Here is an 18,203-nt window from a genome sequence, read left to right as displayed (position 1 = left end):
TAGATTATCCTCGAAAATGGTACACTTTATAAAAAGTTCTCTAAAAAATCGATTTTGCATCTAAAAATAAAGTGAATTTTATTTCTACCGTATTTTCATAGATTTACAAAAAATATGATTTAAAAAAATGGAAACACTGCCAAACTATTTAGCCCTTGCTGGATCATCATAGCTCAAAAGTTGTATTTTTTTATCCTCAAAAAAATCTGAAAATTAAAATTTTGAAATGATTTGATTTTGTACAAATCAATTTGTGTTAAAATGTGAAATAAAAAAGTGTAAATTTTTTAGAGTGTACCTACCTTCCTTATTTGACTAAAAATCTCAATATTTTAGATTCTTTATCTTAAGAACGGAATTTCAGATTAATATGGTTGGTGTATTCGGCATGGAAATTTTACCAATTATCTGTGATTTTTTTTGTTATTTTTTAAAATCAGATTGAATAAATTTAACTGTTTATTGATTGACTTAAATTATTCAACTATCATCAAAGATTGTTTAGTTTAAAAAAATACTCAGGTGAATACTACACATTTTCAAAGCTATAGATTTTGATTTCGTTTCGAGTGATTCACTGATTAACAAAGTCGTTATTTTTTCTTTATGAAATATTCACAATTATAGAAAGTGACTAAACAAACAAGTCGAATAAAAATTTAAAAAAATACTTTTGGTTATCCCACTATCACTATTGTAACATTTTAAAGCTTTATTTTCTAACCAAAAATATTACAAAAAAAAAACAGTTAGGTAAATGCAAAATTTATTTAAAGTTTTTGTCAATATTAATAATTGTAGAAAATTCGAGCATCCCCGAGTTGTGTACCCTCATTAAAGCGGCCAGACCTACTGCGTTGCATTAACCGCAAAGAGGGTACTGTGAACGGATCACATTGTACAGAATACATAGCGGAGGAAGGATACGTGGACATACCGTAGCAAACGCTTAACTAATAGTCAATGATAATGTTTTCTTCAGCTGTACGAAAGTGTGCCAAGATTTTTTTAACGTCAAAAGTAACCTATTTGGCTAAAAATTTATAATATCTTTTGTATTGTTTATAATTAATATAAACTTTTATAATATACTCAGAACCGTCTACAATCGATTGTAAATGTTATTTTTTTTTAAATGCCTCTGACTTTTTTGGAATATTTGGAGGACAAAAACCTTGCATGTTTTGTATTGACCTTTATAATTTTATATTTTAAAAATATAAACTACAAAAACGTTTTTGAAATTTGGCAACACAGTGTTTGCATCTTCAAACAAGAGCTTCATTTGTGTTTCCCTTGAAAGATCATTTTTTTTTTTTTTTCATAAAATTATTTTTATTAGGTCCTTTTCGGTACTGGGACCTGGTTAGGACCGAGTCGGCTTTTGTAATTACATTTGACTTAATAATTACAGAGGATCTTGTGTGTAAATGTTAGTGGGAGGGGAGCCGATTACCCGCGGCCTACTCGGGGTTAGTAGGGAAGGGATTGATGTTAAAGACAAGGCGTGGGATGGGAAGGGGGATTGTGTAGGGGTCTTGGTTGGCTCTGCTGGCCTTTGCTTGTGTCCTCAGCCGCAACTCGGTGTCCAGCTGCTGGGGCGTTCTTGCTTTGCTTCCGGTGCAATCCAGAAACGACGGCTTTGTGTGAAGGCGAGTTATACTAACTGAGCATGAGCATGAGCATGAGCATGGTTGACTGCCAATGAGCTGCTACTCCGTTATTGACGGATCAGCTGAAGTTAAACAATGAATCAAAAATGATCAGTGGGAGCCAACCATCCGTTCACTGTTTAACCTCTGAAGATCCCTACTTTATTAGTCAATACCGGCGCCCTCCCAAGAAGCCTGCAGTTCAACGAAAGGGAGGAATGTTAGTCCGATAGTTGAAGTTGCAGACTCATCAAGCACACAGTTTTTCGCTATATACTTGTTGATACCGCTTGAGACCGTTGAATCCACAGCATCTCCTTCAAGCATCACATGATTATTATTTTTTTTGGGTTAGTAGGATAAGGTATTGGCTTTTCGATGCCTCCCGAGCTACGATGCTATGGGGAGGACTTTCATAACAAACCCGTCGGCGAGCCTTCTGAGCAACGATGCTATGGGAAGGTCTTTCTGGTTAACAAACAAAGTCACTCACACACAATTATTTCACTTCACTATTAATTAATCCAAAATGTCAGTGCGTCTTTCGATCATTATATAGAAATGGCTTTTTCACCATAAAAAATAAAACCTTATTCGAAAAAATATACACAATTTACCCGACGCCGTGCCTTCCGATCAACGATGATATAGGAAGGGCTTTGAAAATCACAAAACAATTAATTAAGATCACAAAAAAAAATCATAAAAAACATCAATTACTAAACGAAAATTACGCTCAAGACACAAACTATTCAGTAAGTCATGCTATTATTCGATTACCACAATCACTCACTCGATACGAATAGCGACACAAAAGCACATCAAAAAATTAACCTGAATAATCACGATTTCGCGTCCCCACTTCCAGCGCACCAATGATGCTATTATTCGATTACCACAATCACTCACTCGATACGAATAGCGACACAAAAGCACATCAATAAATTAAACTGAATAATCACGATTTCGCGTCCTCACTTCCAGCGCACCAATGATGCTATTATTCGATTACCACAATCACTCACTCGATACGAATAGCGACACAAAAGCACATCAATAAATTAAACTGAATAATCACGATTTCGCGTCCCCACTTCCAGCGCACCAATGATGCTATTATTCGATTACCACAATCACTCACTCGATACGAATAGCGACACAAAAGCACACCAAAAAATTAACCTGAATAATCACGATTTCGCGTCCCCACTTCCAGCGCACCAATGATGCTATTATTCGATTACCACAATCACTCACTCGATACGAATAGCGACACAAAAGCACATCAAAAAATTAACCTGAATAATCACGATTTCGCGTCCCCACTTCCAGCGCACCAATGATGCTATTATTCGATTACCACAATCACTCACTCGATACGAATAGCGACACAAAAGCACACCAAAAAATTAACCTGAATAATCACGACTTCGCGTCCTCACTTCCAGCGCACCAATGATGCTATTATTCGATTACCACAATCACTCACTCGATACGAATAGCGACACAAAAGCACATCAAAAAATTAACCTGAATAATCACGATTTCGCGTCCCCACTTCCAGCGCACCAATGATGCTATTATTCGATTACCACAATCACTCACTCGATACGAATAGCGACACAAAAGCACATCAAAAAATTAACCTGAATAATCACGATTTCGCGTCCCCACTTCCAGCGCACCAATGATGCTATTATTCGATTACCACAATCACTCACTCGATACGAATAGCGACACAAAAGCACATCAAAAAATTAACCTGAATAATCACGATTTCGCGTCCCCACTTCCAGCGCACCAATGATGCTATTATTCGATTACCACAATCACTCACTCGATACGAATAGCGACACAAAAGCACATCAATAAATTAAACTGAATAATCACGACTTCGCGTCCTCACTTCCAGCGCACCAATGATGCTATTATTCGATTACCACAATCACTCACTCGATACGAATAGCGACACAAAAGCACATCAAAAAATTAACCTGAATAATCACGATTTCGCGTCCCCACTTCCAGCGCACCAATGATGCTATTATTCGATTACCACAATCACTCACTCGATACGAATAGCGACACAAAAGCACATCAAAAAATTAACCTGAATAATCACGATTTCGCGTCCCCACTTCCAGCGCACCAATGATGCTATTATTCGATTACCACAATCACTCACTCGATACGAATAGCGACACAAAAGCACATCAATAAATTAAACTGAATAATCACGATTTCGCGTCCTCACTTCCAGCGCACCAATGATGCTATTATTCGATTACCACAATCACTCACTCCATACGAATAGCGACACAAAAGCACACCAAAAAATTAACCTGAATAATCACGACTTCGCGTCCTCACTTTCAGCGCACCAATGATGCTATTATTCGATTACCACAATCACTCACTCGATACGAATAGCGACACAAAAGCACACCAAAAAATTAACCTGAATAATCACGACTTCGCGTCCTCACTTCCAGCGCACCAATGATGCTATTATTCGATTACCACAATCACTCACTCCATACGAATAGCGACACAAAAGCACACCAAAAAATTAACCTGAATAATCACGACTTCGCGTCCTCACTTTCAGCGCACCAATGATGCTATTATTCGATTACCACAATCACTCACTCGATACGAATAGCGACACAAAAGCACATCAAAAAATTAACCTGAATAATCACGATTTCGCGTCCCCACTTCCAGCGCACCAATGATGCTATTATTCGATTACCACAATCACTCACTCGATACGAATAGCGACACAAAAGCACATCAAAAAATTAACCTGAATAATCACGATTTCGCGTCCTCACTTTCAGCGCACCAATGATGCTATTATTCGATTACCACAATCACTCACTCGATACGAATAGCGACACAAAAGCACATCAAAAAATTAACCTGAATAATCACGATTTCGCGTCCCCACTTCCAGCGCACCAATGATGCTATTATTCGATTACCACAATCACTCACTCGATACGAATAGCGACACAAAAGCACATCAAAAAATTAACCTGAATAATCACGATTTCGCGTCCCCACTTCCAGCGCACCAATGATGCTATTATTCGATTACCACAATCACTCACTCGATACGAATAGCGACACAAAAGCACATCAATAAATTAAACTGAATAATCACGATTTCGCGTCCTCACTTCCAGCGCACCAATGATGCTATTATTCGATTACCACAATCACTCACTCCATACGAATAGCGACACAAAAGCACACCAAAAAATTAACCTGAATAATCACGACTTCGCGTCCTCACTTTCAGCGCACCAATGATGCTATTATTCGATTACCACAATCACTCACTCGATACGAATAGCGACACAAAAGCACACCAAAAAATTAACCTGAATAATCACGACTTCGCGTCCTCACTTCCAGCGCACCAATGATGCTATTATTCGATTACCACAATCACTCACTCCATACGAATAGCGACACAAAAGCACACCAAAAAATTAACCTGAATAATCACGACTTCGCGTCCTCACTTTCAGCGCACCAATGATGCTATTATTCGATTACCACAATCACTCACTCGATACGAATAGCGACACAAAAGCACATCAATAAATTAAACTGAATAATCACGATTTCGCGTCCTCACTTCCAGCGCACCAATGATGCTATTATTCGATTACCACAATCACTCACTCGATACGAATAGCGACACAAAAGCACATCAAAAAATTAACCTGAATAATCACGATTTCGCGTCCTCACTTTCAGCGCACCAATGATGCTATTATTCGATTACCACAATCACTCACTCGATACGAATAGCGACACAAAAGCACATCAAAAAATTAACCTGAATAATCACGATTTCGCGTCCCCACTTCCAGCGCACCAATCTGAAGGCGAGTTATACTAACTGAAGGAAAACTAACTGAAGGAAAACTAACTGGAAGAAAACTAAATGGATATTTTGGAATCTACGAGGAACTGATAGATCGGATAGAGCTTGAGAGATCATTGTTTTATTCCAATAATCTTGCCTCCACCTTAAAGCTGATCTCTTTGCTTATCAAAAGAGAAAGCACACACGTTCGGTGGCATCCTTAAAATCCTTACCAAGATCGATGGATGCCCCCACGCTTAAGCCATTATTCGACGAATTTTCCCCTTCCAACCCAAATAACCACACAACACCACTAGGTCTAAGCTGACGACAGAATCAGCCCAACAGAGGGGGCCACACGGAGTGACGAAAATTGACAATCGATAGTAAAGCAACACTATGCCAGAGGCGCTATAAATTTATCCCTTTATACTGGGACGCTAGGAGCAGTGGAAGAGGAAGCGCAATGTAATGAGCCACTTTGATCGGCCGTTATCAATCAATCAGTTTGTGTGATGAGATAGTCATCAGCTGGTGTGGGCACGTTTGGAAAAACTTGGTCCTGTCACGCGAACTCTCTGGCATCACCCTGCTGCCGCTGTTGGGAAGTTAAGGGGTTACATGAATTTTTGTATTTTATTTGAAGAACGAAACTTGCATCTCTTTGTAGAATATTTTAAATTTGCTTTTCAGAAAATTAAAGTTTTCACCCGATGTAACTCCTTAACATTGTTTAGTGAAGGTCCTGGGTGCCGCGGGTCGACAAATCACCCGATATGGCAACAGCTACTAAATTGACGGCTGTCACACCATCTAAACTGCTAAACTGCATTGCGACAGAACAGTACAGTAGTTGGTACTTGTTCGACACAGTTCGCCGAAGGGAAAAAGGAGGGGCTATTTGATGTCACATTTAAGGTGACTTGAATTATTGGGGGAATAATTTTCCGCCCAGAAGGTGTCAATAACGAGCCGAATTTACACCGGTTATTTGTGTGACTTGAAATCCAAGGAGAATGTTGACAAAAAAAAATGATTCTGTCAAGATTCGAACTCACGCAAACGCTGTTTGACCGACGACTTTACCAACTTGGTAAAAGCTTGTTGAAGAAATCCCTAATCGCTTCATATGCTTTATTACCCTGCATTTTAGTTTTAGGTGATCTAGCATGCACTTCATCACTATTTCCTCATTTTAACCCTTTTGTAGTTGAAGTAGTCAGTGTATTAAACTAGATTAATCGTAGTCTTTGTAGTTAAATTGTAAACAAGTGTAAATTTCAACCAAAACAAATCGCAAAAACGTCGTCCTAAAAGTTTTCTCTTATCTTTAGGTTCATATAAATCAAACCCCCTTCTAAAAAAAAGCTTCATAAATCCCGACACCCTGCCCTGCCTGACGAAGAAACTAATCTTTTACTTTGTTCTTTTTTTTTTCTCTCACTCCATCAATTTCCCCTCCCCCCCGGAAACCGCCTCATCGATCTGATCCTGCAAACGAAATCAAACGAATCAAAACAGCAGCAGTTTGCGTGCCGTGGCCGACCGAAGGTAAGAAGTTTTTCAGCGATCCCCCGAGACGAAAGTTTCCCTAGACTGTTTCGTGTGCAGAGAGGAAGAGAGAGAAAGTTGTTCTTGTCCTCCCACCCCCTCCAAGTTTGACTATATCGTCTGAGAGAGTTGCAATAGTTGGTAGGGAAAAGTCACCGTTTCGCTGCTTTTTTAAACTTTTATTTTTGTTTTAACATTTCCACCAGGAGAGGAAACTTCGTTTTGATACAGACTCAGAGACAGAGAGAAAAACATGCAGCAATTAATAATAGATTAGGAGTAAAGTAAAATGAAGCAGTAGGAGACAGCGGAAAAGCAGTGCTAAAAGTTTCCCAACAGTTGATAGTTGTTTTAGTCGTTTTAGTCTTTAGAGAGAAAGAGAAAAAGTTAAACAGAGCAGAAAAAGTTCAAATTTAGTTGTTCTAAGTGGAGAAAATTACTCGTCGGTTGTAGCGCCCAAACGATGGTTAAGTCAGAAATTGTACATACAAATCCCCACCCCCCTTCAAACAGTTGACAAAAAGTAGGATAAGTTTTTCGATTTTTCTTTTATTTCCGTTGAAATATGAACAGTTGTTTTATTTTATGATTTTATAACCACTTGACACATATTTGAAAAAAGAGAAAACATTTCAAGACATTTCATCAATTCTACAAGTTTTGTTTTATTTATTTAACGGTGATCCAAAAAAGAAGCTAAAATCAATGCTGTTTCCAAAAACAATATCATCTCATTCAATCTTGTTCCCATCAACAATGCTTTCAAAATTAACCCAGCTATTTATGAGAGTCAAAATCCCAGAGCAGAGACAAATAAAAGCGCGCCACTCTTCAAGTGGAACCGGCCACGTCCCAAGTGATGCTGTTAAAAGCTGTCATAAACCGATCCACAAAAGTGGTGATGCTCTCCCCCTTTGCCCCAAGGCTGTGATGAGAGTGAGGCTGGGATTTGAATTTTAGAACCCCCCTCAGTGACACTCCGGAACTCCACACAAAATCATGATAGCGCGTCCCTCATTCATCTCGAAAACAGCACAGCTAACTGAAGCACTTGAAAATCGATTTTTGGTAGGGCAAACCATTTGGATGGTGGGAAGAAGTGTCCACCAGTTGATTCAATAAAATTCCATGCCAATTCCAACCATGGATTACAAACAGTTTCTTTTGCAAAAATCAACACTTGGCTAAGAGTTATTTTTTTTTTTTTGGTTTTTGCTCATTTTAAACTGTGTAACTCTTCTTCAGCCCTCAACAAACAAGGAAAAGGTAAGTAGTAGTAGGGCGGAAGAGAAAGTTACAAAATAAAGTGAGCAATAACTGACGAGTACATATCTCATGATCCCAACAGAGTGATTCCTTGTTTTTGAACCTCCTCTTGAGAATAACGCATCTTCAAGCTTACCCGCCAAATTTATTTCGAAACATTTTTTTGCTGTGACTGTTGTCTTATTTTGGTAATATTGGATCGTCGTCCTTCTTCAAATTAAACTGATTACACCGACCAACACAATTTTTGAGGAAAAGTACACGGACAATAACTAAAAGTTTTGCAAATTCTACTTAGAAGTCAATTTTCTCTGCTAAATGTTTAATAAACAAAAAAACTTGTTTGCAAACTCAGTAAAAAAATAAAATAACTAACAATTGAAAAATCAAGCCGATCCAAAATATAAGTACAAACATTAATATAAGCTTTCACGGTTCTTTCTACAATCATATTTTTTTTTTTTATTTTGAAGATCCGGCAACCCTGTCTCAAATTATGACCACTTTAGTGATATTTTTGTACTTTTTTTAAAGCCGAATCACACTTATTTGTATGAAAATTATGTCCGGATCCATCATGCAACCCATCGTTGGATAATGGATAGGTTTTGGAAAACCTTCCAAACGAAGATCTGGCAACCCTGCCTTAAGCTATGACCACTTAGGTTATGTTAATGTCCTCTTTAACCCTCTACAACCCAACCCCGCCTTTAGACGGGCTTCGATTCGAAAAATCGCCAAAAATCCATTTTTCAACAAATTTTCGATCTTTAAAATGCATTGGAAAGAAGAACTCTTAAAATTTTAGAAAATTTAAGGGTAGGAAGTTTTACTTATTTTATGTGACTTTGCCAATGTTTTAAAAGATGTAATTTTTCAGGGGTCAACTTTGGCTGTGTTTTTTACTAACATTTCCTATATTTTAAGTAAAAAGAAGTATGCAGTAATTTTTCTAGTGTCCCAGACGATGCCTCTACGCATTTTTTTATAATTCCAATGATAATGGTGCCATTTTATGGCAGAAAATGTGAAAAACAGGCAAAAAATTGATTTGAACTGTAAAAACATGAAAAAATTAGATAGGCAAAATGTAATGATAGGAGGTGGTAGAATAGGCCAAATTCTACCAAAAACAAACATAAACTAAACAAGATAAATGCAAATAAAAATACGAAAAATGAAACAAGAAAAACATAAAACAAGAGAAGTAACGTTTTTCGAAGAACAAAAGTTGCTCAATAACCTCCTAAACACGGGAAAAATAAAAATTTTCGAAAAAAAAAATTGGGCGGTAGAGGGTTAATGTTGGATAATTTTAAATTATTGCAATAAGATATAAATTTTTAAAGAAGGCACCAACCAAATAAAGGGGTTAAGTAAGTTTTTTGTGTGAATCGTGCAAATAATGTCAAAATTGTTCAAACTTATTTGGGATCGGTTCATATGTTGACCAGCTATTTGAGAAATAAATTCAAAACTAGAGGGTTTTTTAACAGGTCCTAAACACAAAAAAACCGGGTCCGGTGGTTTAGTGGTTAGCGTGGTAGCCTCTGAACCCCAGTATGGCCTGGGTTCAATCCCAGACGGACCCGGTGGCATTTTTCGAGACGAGATTTGCCTGACCACGCCTTCTATCGGATGGGGAAGTAAAACGTCGGTCCATTTGTGTAAAAGAGGTTTTGGGTGACTCACCACACATAACCTTCGGATGCCTAGAAATGAGCAGAAACTTGCAACAGAGACCACAAAAGACCCGGGGGTCGTTAAAGTGGATTACTTTGCTTTTTATACACAAAAAAAAAACATTTTTTTTGTTAAAGATTTATAAATGATTGACCGATTCTTAGCGAAGCTTAACCAAAGTGTCACCTTTTTCCATTTTTAATGTGTTTTTTTTAATGAAGGATTTCATTTTGTTATGATTCAATAATTGAGTCCTAAAATTAAGCTTAGATTTGTGATATTATTGTTCACAACGATAAAGCTTATTTTTCTGAGTACAATGACCCTTTGTACGACCACAAATAGCTTAAAATGGATTTTTAAATCATTTTTGAAAAAATAACCTCGCGGTCCTTCTTGACAGGAAAGGTCCTACTTGACAGTTCTTTCCAAGGGGACTATAGTTGATCCATCTAAAATAGGTTGTCTTGACAACTTTTTTTTGTGCATAGAAATAACAAAAAGTTATCAGAAATGGCTGGCAAAAACTCAACCAATTCGTTCAGTTCAAGAAGCAAGCGATTCGTTTTTTTTAATTTGTGATAATGTGTAGAAGAGCAAAAGTTTAAAAAAATAAAGTAGCATAACTGAAGCGATTGTCTCTGAGACATTTTTATGAAGGAAATCAATTATCTTTCCAAATATGTAAAAACATTGGGTGGTTTCTTCTTTTATTGCTGTAAAAATAACTTGGGATTTTTTTTGGAAAGGAGCCGAAGAATCGGTCAATGTTGTTATTAACTTTGTTTTGCGACAGTTGATAATCAAATTTTGGAAGATATTTTTTTCATAAATTTGTTTGTATAACGGCCTTTTCAGTGCTACAGTTTTCTTTAACTGATGGTAATTAGTGAGTATCTTGAGGGTCTTATAATGTTAGAGATTAGATGATTACCAAAGTTATGAAAACCTTGAAATCAAGCTTGAAATAGAAGATTAATTAAAGTGTTGTAATTTTTTGAGTGTACTTTCAAAAGTGTATATCAGTTTTGGTACGTAAATTGCACATTTATTGTGTCCTGGGTCGTATCGAGTTGCCCAGATTTGCTTAAACTTTCAACTATTGTTTGTCTATACATGAGATTAACTCATGTCGTCTATGGGCCTTATATGACTAGTGGGCTAAAACAAACATTAAAATTTGTGGTCCTGAAAGAATAAAAAATATTTAAATTGATTAATTTTTGTTAAACTTGATGAAATTAAATTCTCTTTTTTGCATTTGAATGGTTTATTGAAGCACTTTAAAATGAAACATAAATATATCGGAATGGTTTCACTTATTCTCATTGCTTTTGCAAAGTTATGTGAACAGTGATAACAGCCTCCAATTCTAATGGGCCACCCTAGGTTTTATGCTTTAGAGTGGATTTAGACCAATTGTAAGGCGAGGGTCTTATAAAGGACGTCAAATAACTTCACCACACCGAAAACTAAGTTTGAATTCATTGTATTTTTCGAATTATGAGCAAAAATGTAAATTTATTAGAAAAACCACGCAAATGTTGGTTATTTCAAGGTTTTTAAATAAGCTTTCTGAAAAGTTCGATTGTTTGAAAAAGTTTGCTCAATGCTTATAACGTTACTAGATGTCACTACCAAGGTATACAAACAACAACGGAACCTTTAAATCATTTAGAGGCTTGGTGGTGGAAGTGTTAAATTAAAATCCACTTGACGGCAGAATGGACCACCCTTATCCTGCCTTATAAAAACAATCAAAAGTTATGAAATTTGGATTAAATGGATTATTTCACTCCTGGTAGCTTCACAAATAACGTTAAATGCAACATTAGTTGATTTTTTTTGTTGTTTTGATGATTATTTGTAAAAATAGTGTCCTTTTTCAACATATTAACACTATTTTCAAAAAAATTTGTTTTGGTAAGTGACTATTTCTATTAAAGTGGTCTTACTTCATGGAAACTATGTTAGAAAGGTACCTTAAGTCATTTCTTATCTCCCTTCAACGTTGTATTAGACGAAATGGCTTGTTTTCTAAAGTGGCCCATTCTGCCCCGCACCCTGGAAAAGTAGTCGAAAAAACTTTTTTTTAAAAGTGGCTCAAAAATAGTTTTAAGCTAAAAAATTATATCAACCAAAAATACAACATTGAAGGGAACATCCCAAAGCATAAGCATACTACACTGAATTCGTAAGTTTTCATGTTTTTCTATGGTTTTTGGCGCATTTTACTTAGGCGGGCCATTCTGCCCCCCCCCCCCCCTGCCACTACTTTACGTCAAAATTGAGGAATTTACATACCTCACATACCTCAAGTAGAGGGCAGAAATTTGGCATGAATCCATCTCATGTATACCAAACAAAGACTGAACCATACGACCTCTAGAACAAACCGATCAAATTTTAGAAACCCCGCCTCTTAAATTTAAATAAATACCAGTTATGAAATATGTACTATCATCCAAAATCACTTTGCCTGAAAGTTTAATGCGGTTATCGACACAAAAATGATCCAATTTCACCACCATTCCACCACTTCCAAAGTAAAGTGTTTCCATTAACTAATTAGCGGTAGCTATCGAAACCGAGCGAAGCAGCATTAATTTTAGCTTCTCAGCTTCAGAGCTCTGGGGTGTTTTCCCAGAAGAGGAGGGTTCTCCATCTTCTCGTGAAGATTGGTTTCGCTAGACTTTCAGAACTCCCACAGCAGCGCAGACATAGCAAATTAATTGAGTGCACTTTTCGTTAGAAAAAAATGGTTTCCCCGTCAAAAGAGATAGATCGATGGCCCCCTTGTTGCGAAGGTTGTCCCAGGTAGGCAGGGTCTCTTCCCCATACGATGGCACAGTCTTGAACCGTTCGCCCTTGCCCAAACACCCCCCACACCGTAATTGAAGTTCTAACCCCGAATTCACCACACGGTTGTCACCCAGGTTACCGACTGTCGATGGGTGCCTGGCCCTGGCTAGGAGCAACGGCGGCCACCGTTGGCGCCACCGCGAACCCCGGTGCGGCAGCCGCACTGGCCGCCGTCGGTGCCGCCCCCCAGGCCCAGCTGGCCCAGGCCGCGAACCCGGCCGCCATGTCCGTGACGAACCAGATGCCGAGTGCAGCAGCCGCGGCCGCCTCGCCACTGCTGATAGCCCAGGCCGCCCAGAGGGCTGCGGCCGCCGCGCAGAGAAGAAGGTTTGTACAATTTACGATTCTTTTGGTTTGGGTAGTTTTAGTTCAAGAAAAGTTTCAGAATTCAATTTTCTAGAAAAAATCTTTTTCGAAAATCAAGCAGTACTGTAAAAATCTAGAGAATAGAATTCGGAAAAAATCTAATGCGTGGGACTCATTGAAGTTGCCTGTGAACAAAATACCACCCGTCTCCATTTAACGATTCAATTCAATGAACCAAACACCGGAAAAAATAATCAATACTCCATAATTGACAGCCTTTTAACCTATATTTAGCAGCAAAATTGACACTTTCCTCGTTCCCCTCCTATCGACACTATCGCGAACCCCTCTTTAAAATCAGCAAAAGACGGGGTAAAAAAATCAAAACAACCAACCGAGTCGAACATAAAAACGTCTATTTTATCGATGGGGTTGACCCATTTTACGGTTATTCCGGAGGAACAGCAAGCCCCCTCCTTCAGCTGATTTTGACTTCTTTAGGTTTACAGCAGGGGTGCTCAAAGTTTTTGGATGCCGGGCCAAATTTGAAGCTCAAATGAGCTTGCGGGCCATAAGTACAAAATTGGTTATTTATATAATGGAAAAAACGATATATAAATTTAAAAGATTAAAAAATACATTTAGTCTTCAAATTTCTGTTATTTTTTTAAACATTTTCGTAATTTAAAAATAATAGAAAACGGAAAATGACAGTTTTCCTTCAGTTTTATTGATATTTTTGTTTTCGGTATTTGAAAAAAGGTATTTAGTTGAATGTACTTGTGTTTTCATTGAAATTTTAAGTTTTTTCTATATTTTGAAAATGGTAACATTAAACTGGAACAATTCATGTTAAGACATTATTTTGTCTTTAAATTGGCAGTAACAAATGAAAAGTTGTTGGATTTTTTTTTCAATAATTAGACCGATGCAAACATTTACAAAAGATTTTGTTTCTCAACTCTGGCCATGGTCGAGGAGAGGCAAAAAAATAATAGTAGTTTATGCAACAAGTTGCAAAAAGAGGATTTTTTCAGCACGAGTCGTACATTTATCCAACGAGGTTCACCGAGTTGGATAAATACGACGAGTGCTGAAAAAATCAAGTTTTGCAACGAGTTCCATACAACATTTTTTGCAATTCCGAAAAACACACATTGAGTGAAATTTTAAGTCAAATTGTCATGTATTTTGTCAATAAATCGTTCAAATCAAAAAAATGTTGAAAAGAGATACTTTTCGAAACAAGTGCTAAAAAGTTCAACTTTTCAGCACCCATTTCAGTGCTGAAAAGTAGAACTTTTCAGCATTTATTTTGAAAAGTGTTGCTATTCGATTCTGTTAATATTGGTATAGAAAAGTAGGCTGTTTCGTCGTTCAAGAATGACAGGAAAAGGACGTATTTTCACGACGGAATTGCAAAAAAGAAATATATAAAATTGATTGATGCCAGGATATTCAATATTTCAATGAAAAAATGTTGAAAAATGTTAATAAAACACACTTTGATTTGCAACCATAATTTTTAAAATATGTAAGATTCGACGAAAAAAAACATTTTAGCGAAAAACACTTTTGTTGTTCATTCAAAGTTTACTAAAATTCACTTTTTTTTCAATAAACCCAAGCATGCGCAAATAGTAGTTTATGCAACAAGTTTCAAAAAGAAGATTTTTTCAGCACGAGTCGTACTGAATACGACGAGTGCTGAAAAAATCAAGTTTTGCAACGAGTTGCTTACAACATTTTTTGCAATTCCGAAAAACGCTTATTTAATGGAATTTTATGTCAAACATTCATGTGTTTAGTAAATTCATCGTTCAAAACAAAACAATATTGAAAAATGTTTCTTTTCGATACTAGTGCTGAAAAGTTCAACTTTTCAGCACCCATTTCAGTGCTGAAAAGTTGTCATTCTTGAACGACGAAATAGCCTACTTTTCTGTACCAAAAATAACAGAATCGAATAGCAACACTTTTCAAAATAAAGAAAAGTTCTACGTTTCAGCACTGAAATGTGTGCTGAAAAGTTGAACTTTTCAGTACTTGTTTCGAAAAGTAACACCTTAAAAAAATTGATTCAAACGATTTATTGACAAAATACATGAAAATTTGACTTAAAATTTCACTCAATTGGTGTTTTTCGGAATTGCAAAAAAATGTTGTATGGATCTCGTTGCAAAACTTGACTTTTTCAGCTCTCTTCGTATTTATCCAACTCGGTGAACCTCGGTGAACCTCGTACGACTCGTGCTGAAAAAATCCTCTTTTTGCAACTTGTTGCATAAACTACTATTAAACGCAGAGGAATGTATTTAAAATGGATTTCAGCTGATTGCACTTAAATAACAAAAGCTTTGAACAATATTTGCAACCGCTTTATTCCTCCGATTTCAAAATTTAGTCTGTCTGAATGAGATGGTAGTCGATCAAATTCGTTATCCAACTGTCATGAGTTCGAATCCCGAGGCGGAATGTTTCTAAATGCAAAATAAGTTTGAGGCTCAGTTTATTGGTCAAAATGACTTTTAAAATAAAATGGAATGCTTACATTTTTGCTTTCATTACAGTTTTATACCTTAGTCAAATTGAAAGTTTCATAAACATTTCCAAAATGTTTGAACATTTTGACAATATTTACTAGTTTCACTCACATTGAAACGTGTGAAAATGTTTCAATTAGAAAGATTTTTGAACAACATATTTGTATCGTAAAATAAGAACAAAAAAATAAAAAATCATTAGTTTTATATTAACAAAACAAAAAAAAAAGGTTAGCATTACAATTTAAAATAAAGTTTCATTTTGAAAACAAAATAAAATGTTTTTACAAATGGTCAACGGGCCATTTTACTTGATCATTCAAAATGAGTCCGCGGGCCACAAAATATCACCTCGCGGGCCACGTTTGGCCCGCGGGCCATACTTTGGTCACCCCTGGTTTACAGGCACCTGTTTTACGCTCCCGGGTCAAAGTGCTTTGGTGCTACGATTCAGTGCTTGAGGTTACTTTTGGGTAAATTTTGTTTTGGGCATGCTTTGGATTTACCGTTTGAAAAACTTTGTTTTGAATCTGTCATCCATTTTTATGTCTATTTTTTTTTTAAGGATATCAAAACATGATATTTAACAAATTTTAAATTATATTTAACGTTCAATTTAAAAATTATCAGAAGGCTGTCATTAAGTTCTACAAAATTGCTAAGTCTACTCAAACTTCAGTTTAATTTTCACTAGGGTCATGTTTTGTCCATTAAAGAAGCCTACTTTGATTGAAAATTGAAACCTAAAAAAAAATACATAAATTTTCATGCAAAGTTCAAAAGGGGTGTGCAAAAAAGGCGAAATTTTGGCTTGGTTGAAAATTGGAATATTTTTGGGATTTTTTTCTCTTAGAAAAAGTTGTTGAACGTGCCCAACCAAGCCACCCTGACTTATACATGATGTTCGGAGCACTTTTTAGATATATTTGAGTTTTAAAGCTGCATCTTTACTAACTTAAAATGTATCTTTTAACCAATAAACCCCAAATCACTATTTCTAGAATGAATTTCTTTGTTTTTTTTTTTTCAATGCTTTAAATTTTCTCCTGATATCACTATTTTCTGTTACGTAGTCTTGAATTGCTAAGTTCAAACACATTTTTTGAGGGAGTGTAATGACGATTTCATAAAAAGTAGTCGTAGAAGGCGTAGACTACAGAAACGGATTTCTTCTTCAAATTCGAGATATTTACTTATTTTCAAAAAGGTCAAATTTTCAAGAAAAACGTGTATGGACCCACCCTAACGAAATTCTAAAACTGCCTGACTACACAGCAAAAAATCCTATGGTAAAATCGCATGCAAAAGCATGCACATCACCTTCGTCAAAATAAACACTTAATATTACACAATGCATGTACAATTTTTTCAAACACAAAAAAAAAGTTGCAACCGACGGGATTCAAACCCAGCACCAACAGTAAGGACTGGCGCCTTAGCCCACTAGGCCATCAGACCGATGAAAAGCTGGAAGGATAAACGCATATATGAGCTTGCCATTTCGGTCAAGTAGGTTTCCCATACTGGGCTACATATTTCAGGGTGTAAAATCACATAAAATTGCATAAAATGATGCAAAATTTATTTTACACCCAGGCCTTTTACACGCAGCTGGATTACTACTTTTTTAGCTGTGTACATATTTTTCAATGGTTTCCCCCTTTAATCAGAATCTGTCCTCAGATTTTAGCCAAAATGTCAAAATATAGATTTTTGGTCATATTTTGAGTTTTATATTAAAAATAACCAAAAAACGATATTTTGACAATTCGGCTCAAATCTGAAGCAGATTTAGAATAAGCGGGCAAAATTTCGTTGAAACACCTATATTTGGTAAATTATTTTCATTGCTTTTCCCATTAAAAATACATATCAAATATAAATATCTCGAGTTCAAAGAAAAAATTACCTGTCATTATTCAACATTCAACATTGCATTGCTCAAAAACTTGCTTGCGTTTTTCAGAGTCGCTTTAAAATTGAATCTTTTAAACCTTAAAATGGCTTAAACTTTTGACCAAAAATGGTTTTCCTCTTCCCTCCCCTAGCGTCAGAAATGTGTGAGACGCTACGCATAGACGCCCTTGCTCCCATCGCGTCACTGACCAATGAGTCCAAAATCAATACATATTTCTAAAACGAAATTGTTTTTGTTTTTTGTTTTGGTGAATGTACCTCTTTCTATTTTCAGTTACTCTTCCGCAGACACCAAAGCTCCAAAACTCCCCTTTCTTTCTAAAAAATTAAATCCACCTTATTTTGTAATGGTCGATGGGTACAAATTGTAAAACGTCTAACATTGTATCATTGTAACATAGCAACACTGTAACATCCTAGCATTTAATTTGTGTTGCTCCGTAACATTGTAACGTTATCATATACACGGAGAAAAATCCGTTCCCAAAATAGTGAACAATCGTTCATGATATTTGGAACCACGAACAAAGTTTTTAAAATCTT

At 36.3% G+C, this 18,203-nt stretch overlaps 1 protein-coding gene across 12 annotated transcripts in view; it reads left to right on the top strand.

Moving 5' to 3' along the window:
* The window catches only part of LOC120425920 (RNA binding protein fox-1 homolog 1), a 344,723-nt gene that overhangs the window by 278,015 nt on the left and 48,505 nt on the right, over positions 1–18,203 (top strand). For 10 of the 12 annotated variants that reach the window (XM_039590596.2, XM_039590573.2, XM_039590565.2 and 7 more), the window contains 2 exons: positions 7,054–7,083; positions 12,969–13,221. In XM_039590596.2, the coding sequence (XP_039446530.1) occupies positions 7,054–7,083; positions 12,969–13,221 (283 nt within the window). The remainder of the gene's footprint in view (positions 1–7,053; positions 7,084–12,968; positions 13,222–18,203) is intronic. The other 2 variants (XM_039590548.2, XM_039590611.2) reach the window with 1 other exon arrangement.

The sequence above is a fragment of the Culex pipiens genome, chromosome 3, assembly GCF_016801865.2.
Source record: "Culex pipiens pallens isolate TS chromosome 3, TS_CPP_V2, whole genome shotgun sequence".
NCBI classification, from domain to species: domain Eukaryota; kingdom Metazoa; phylum Arthropoda; class Insecta; order Diptera; family Culicidae; genus Culex; species Culex pipiens.
This window is presented reverse-complemented; position numbering and strand designations above follow the sequence as displayed.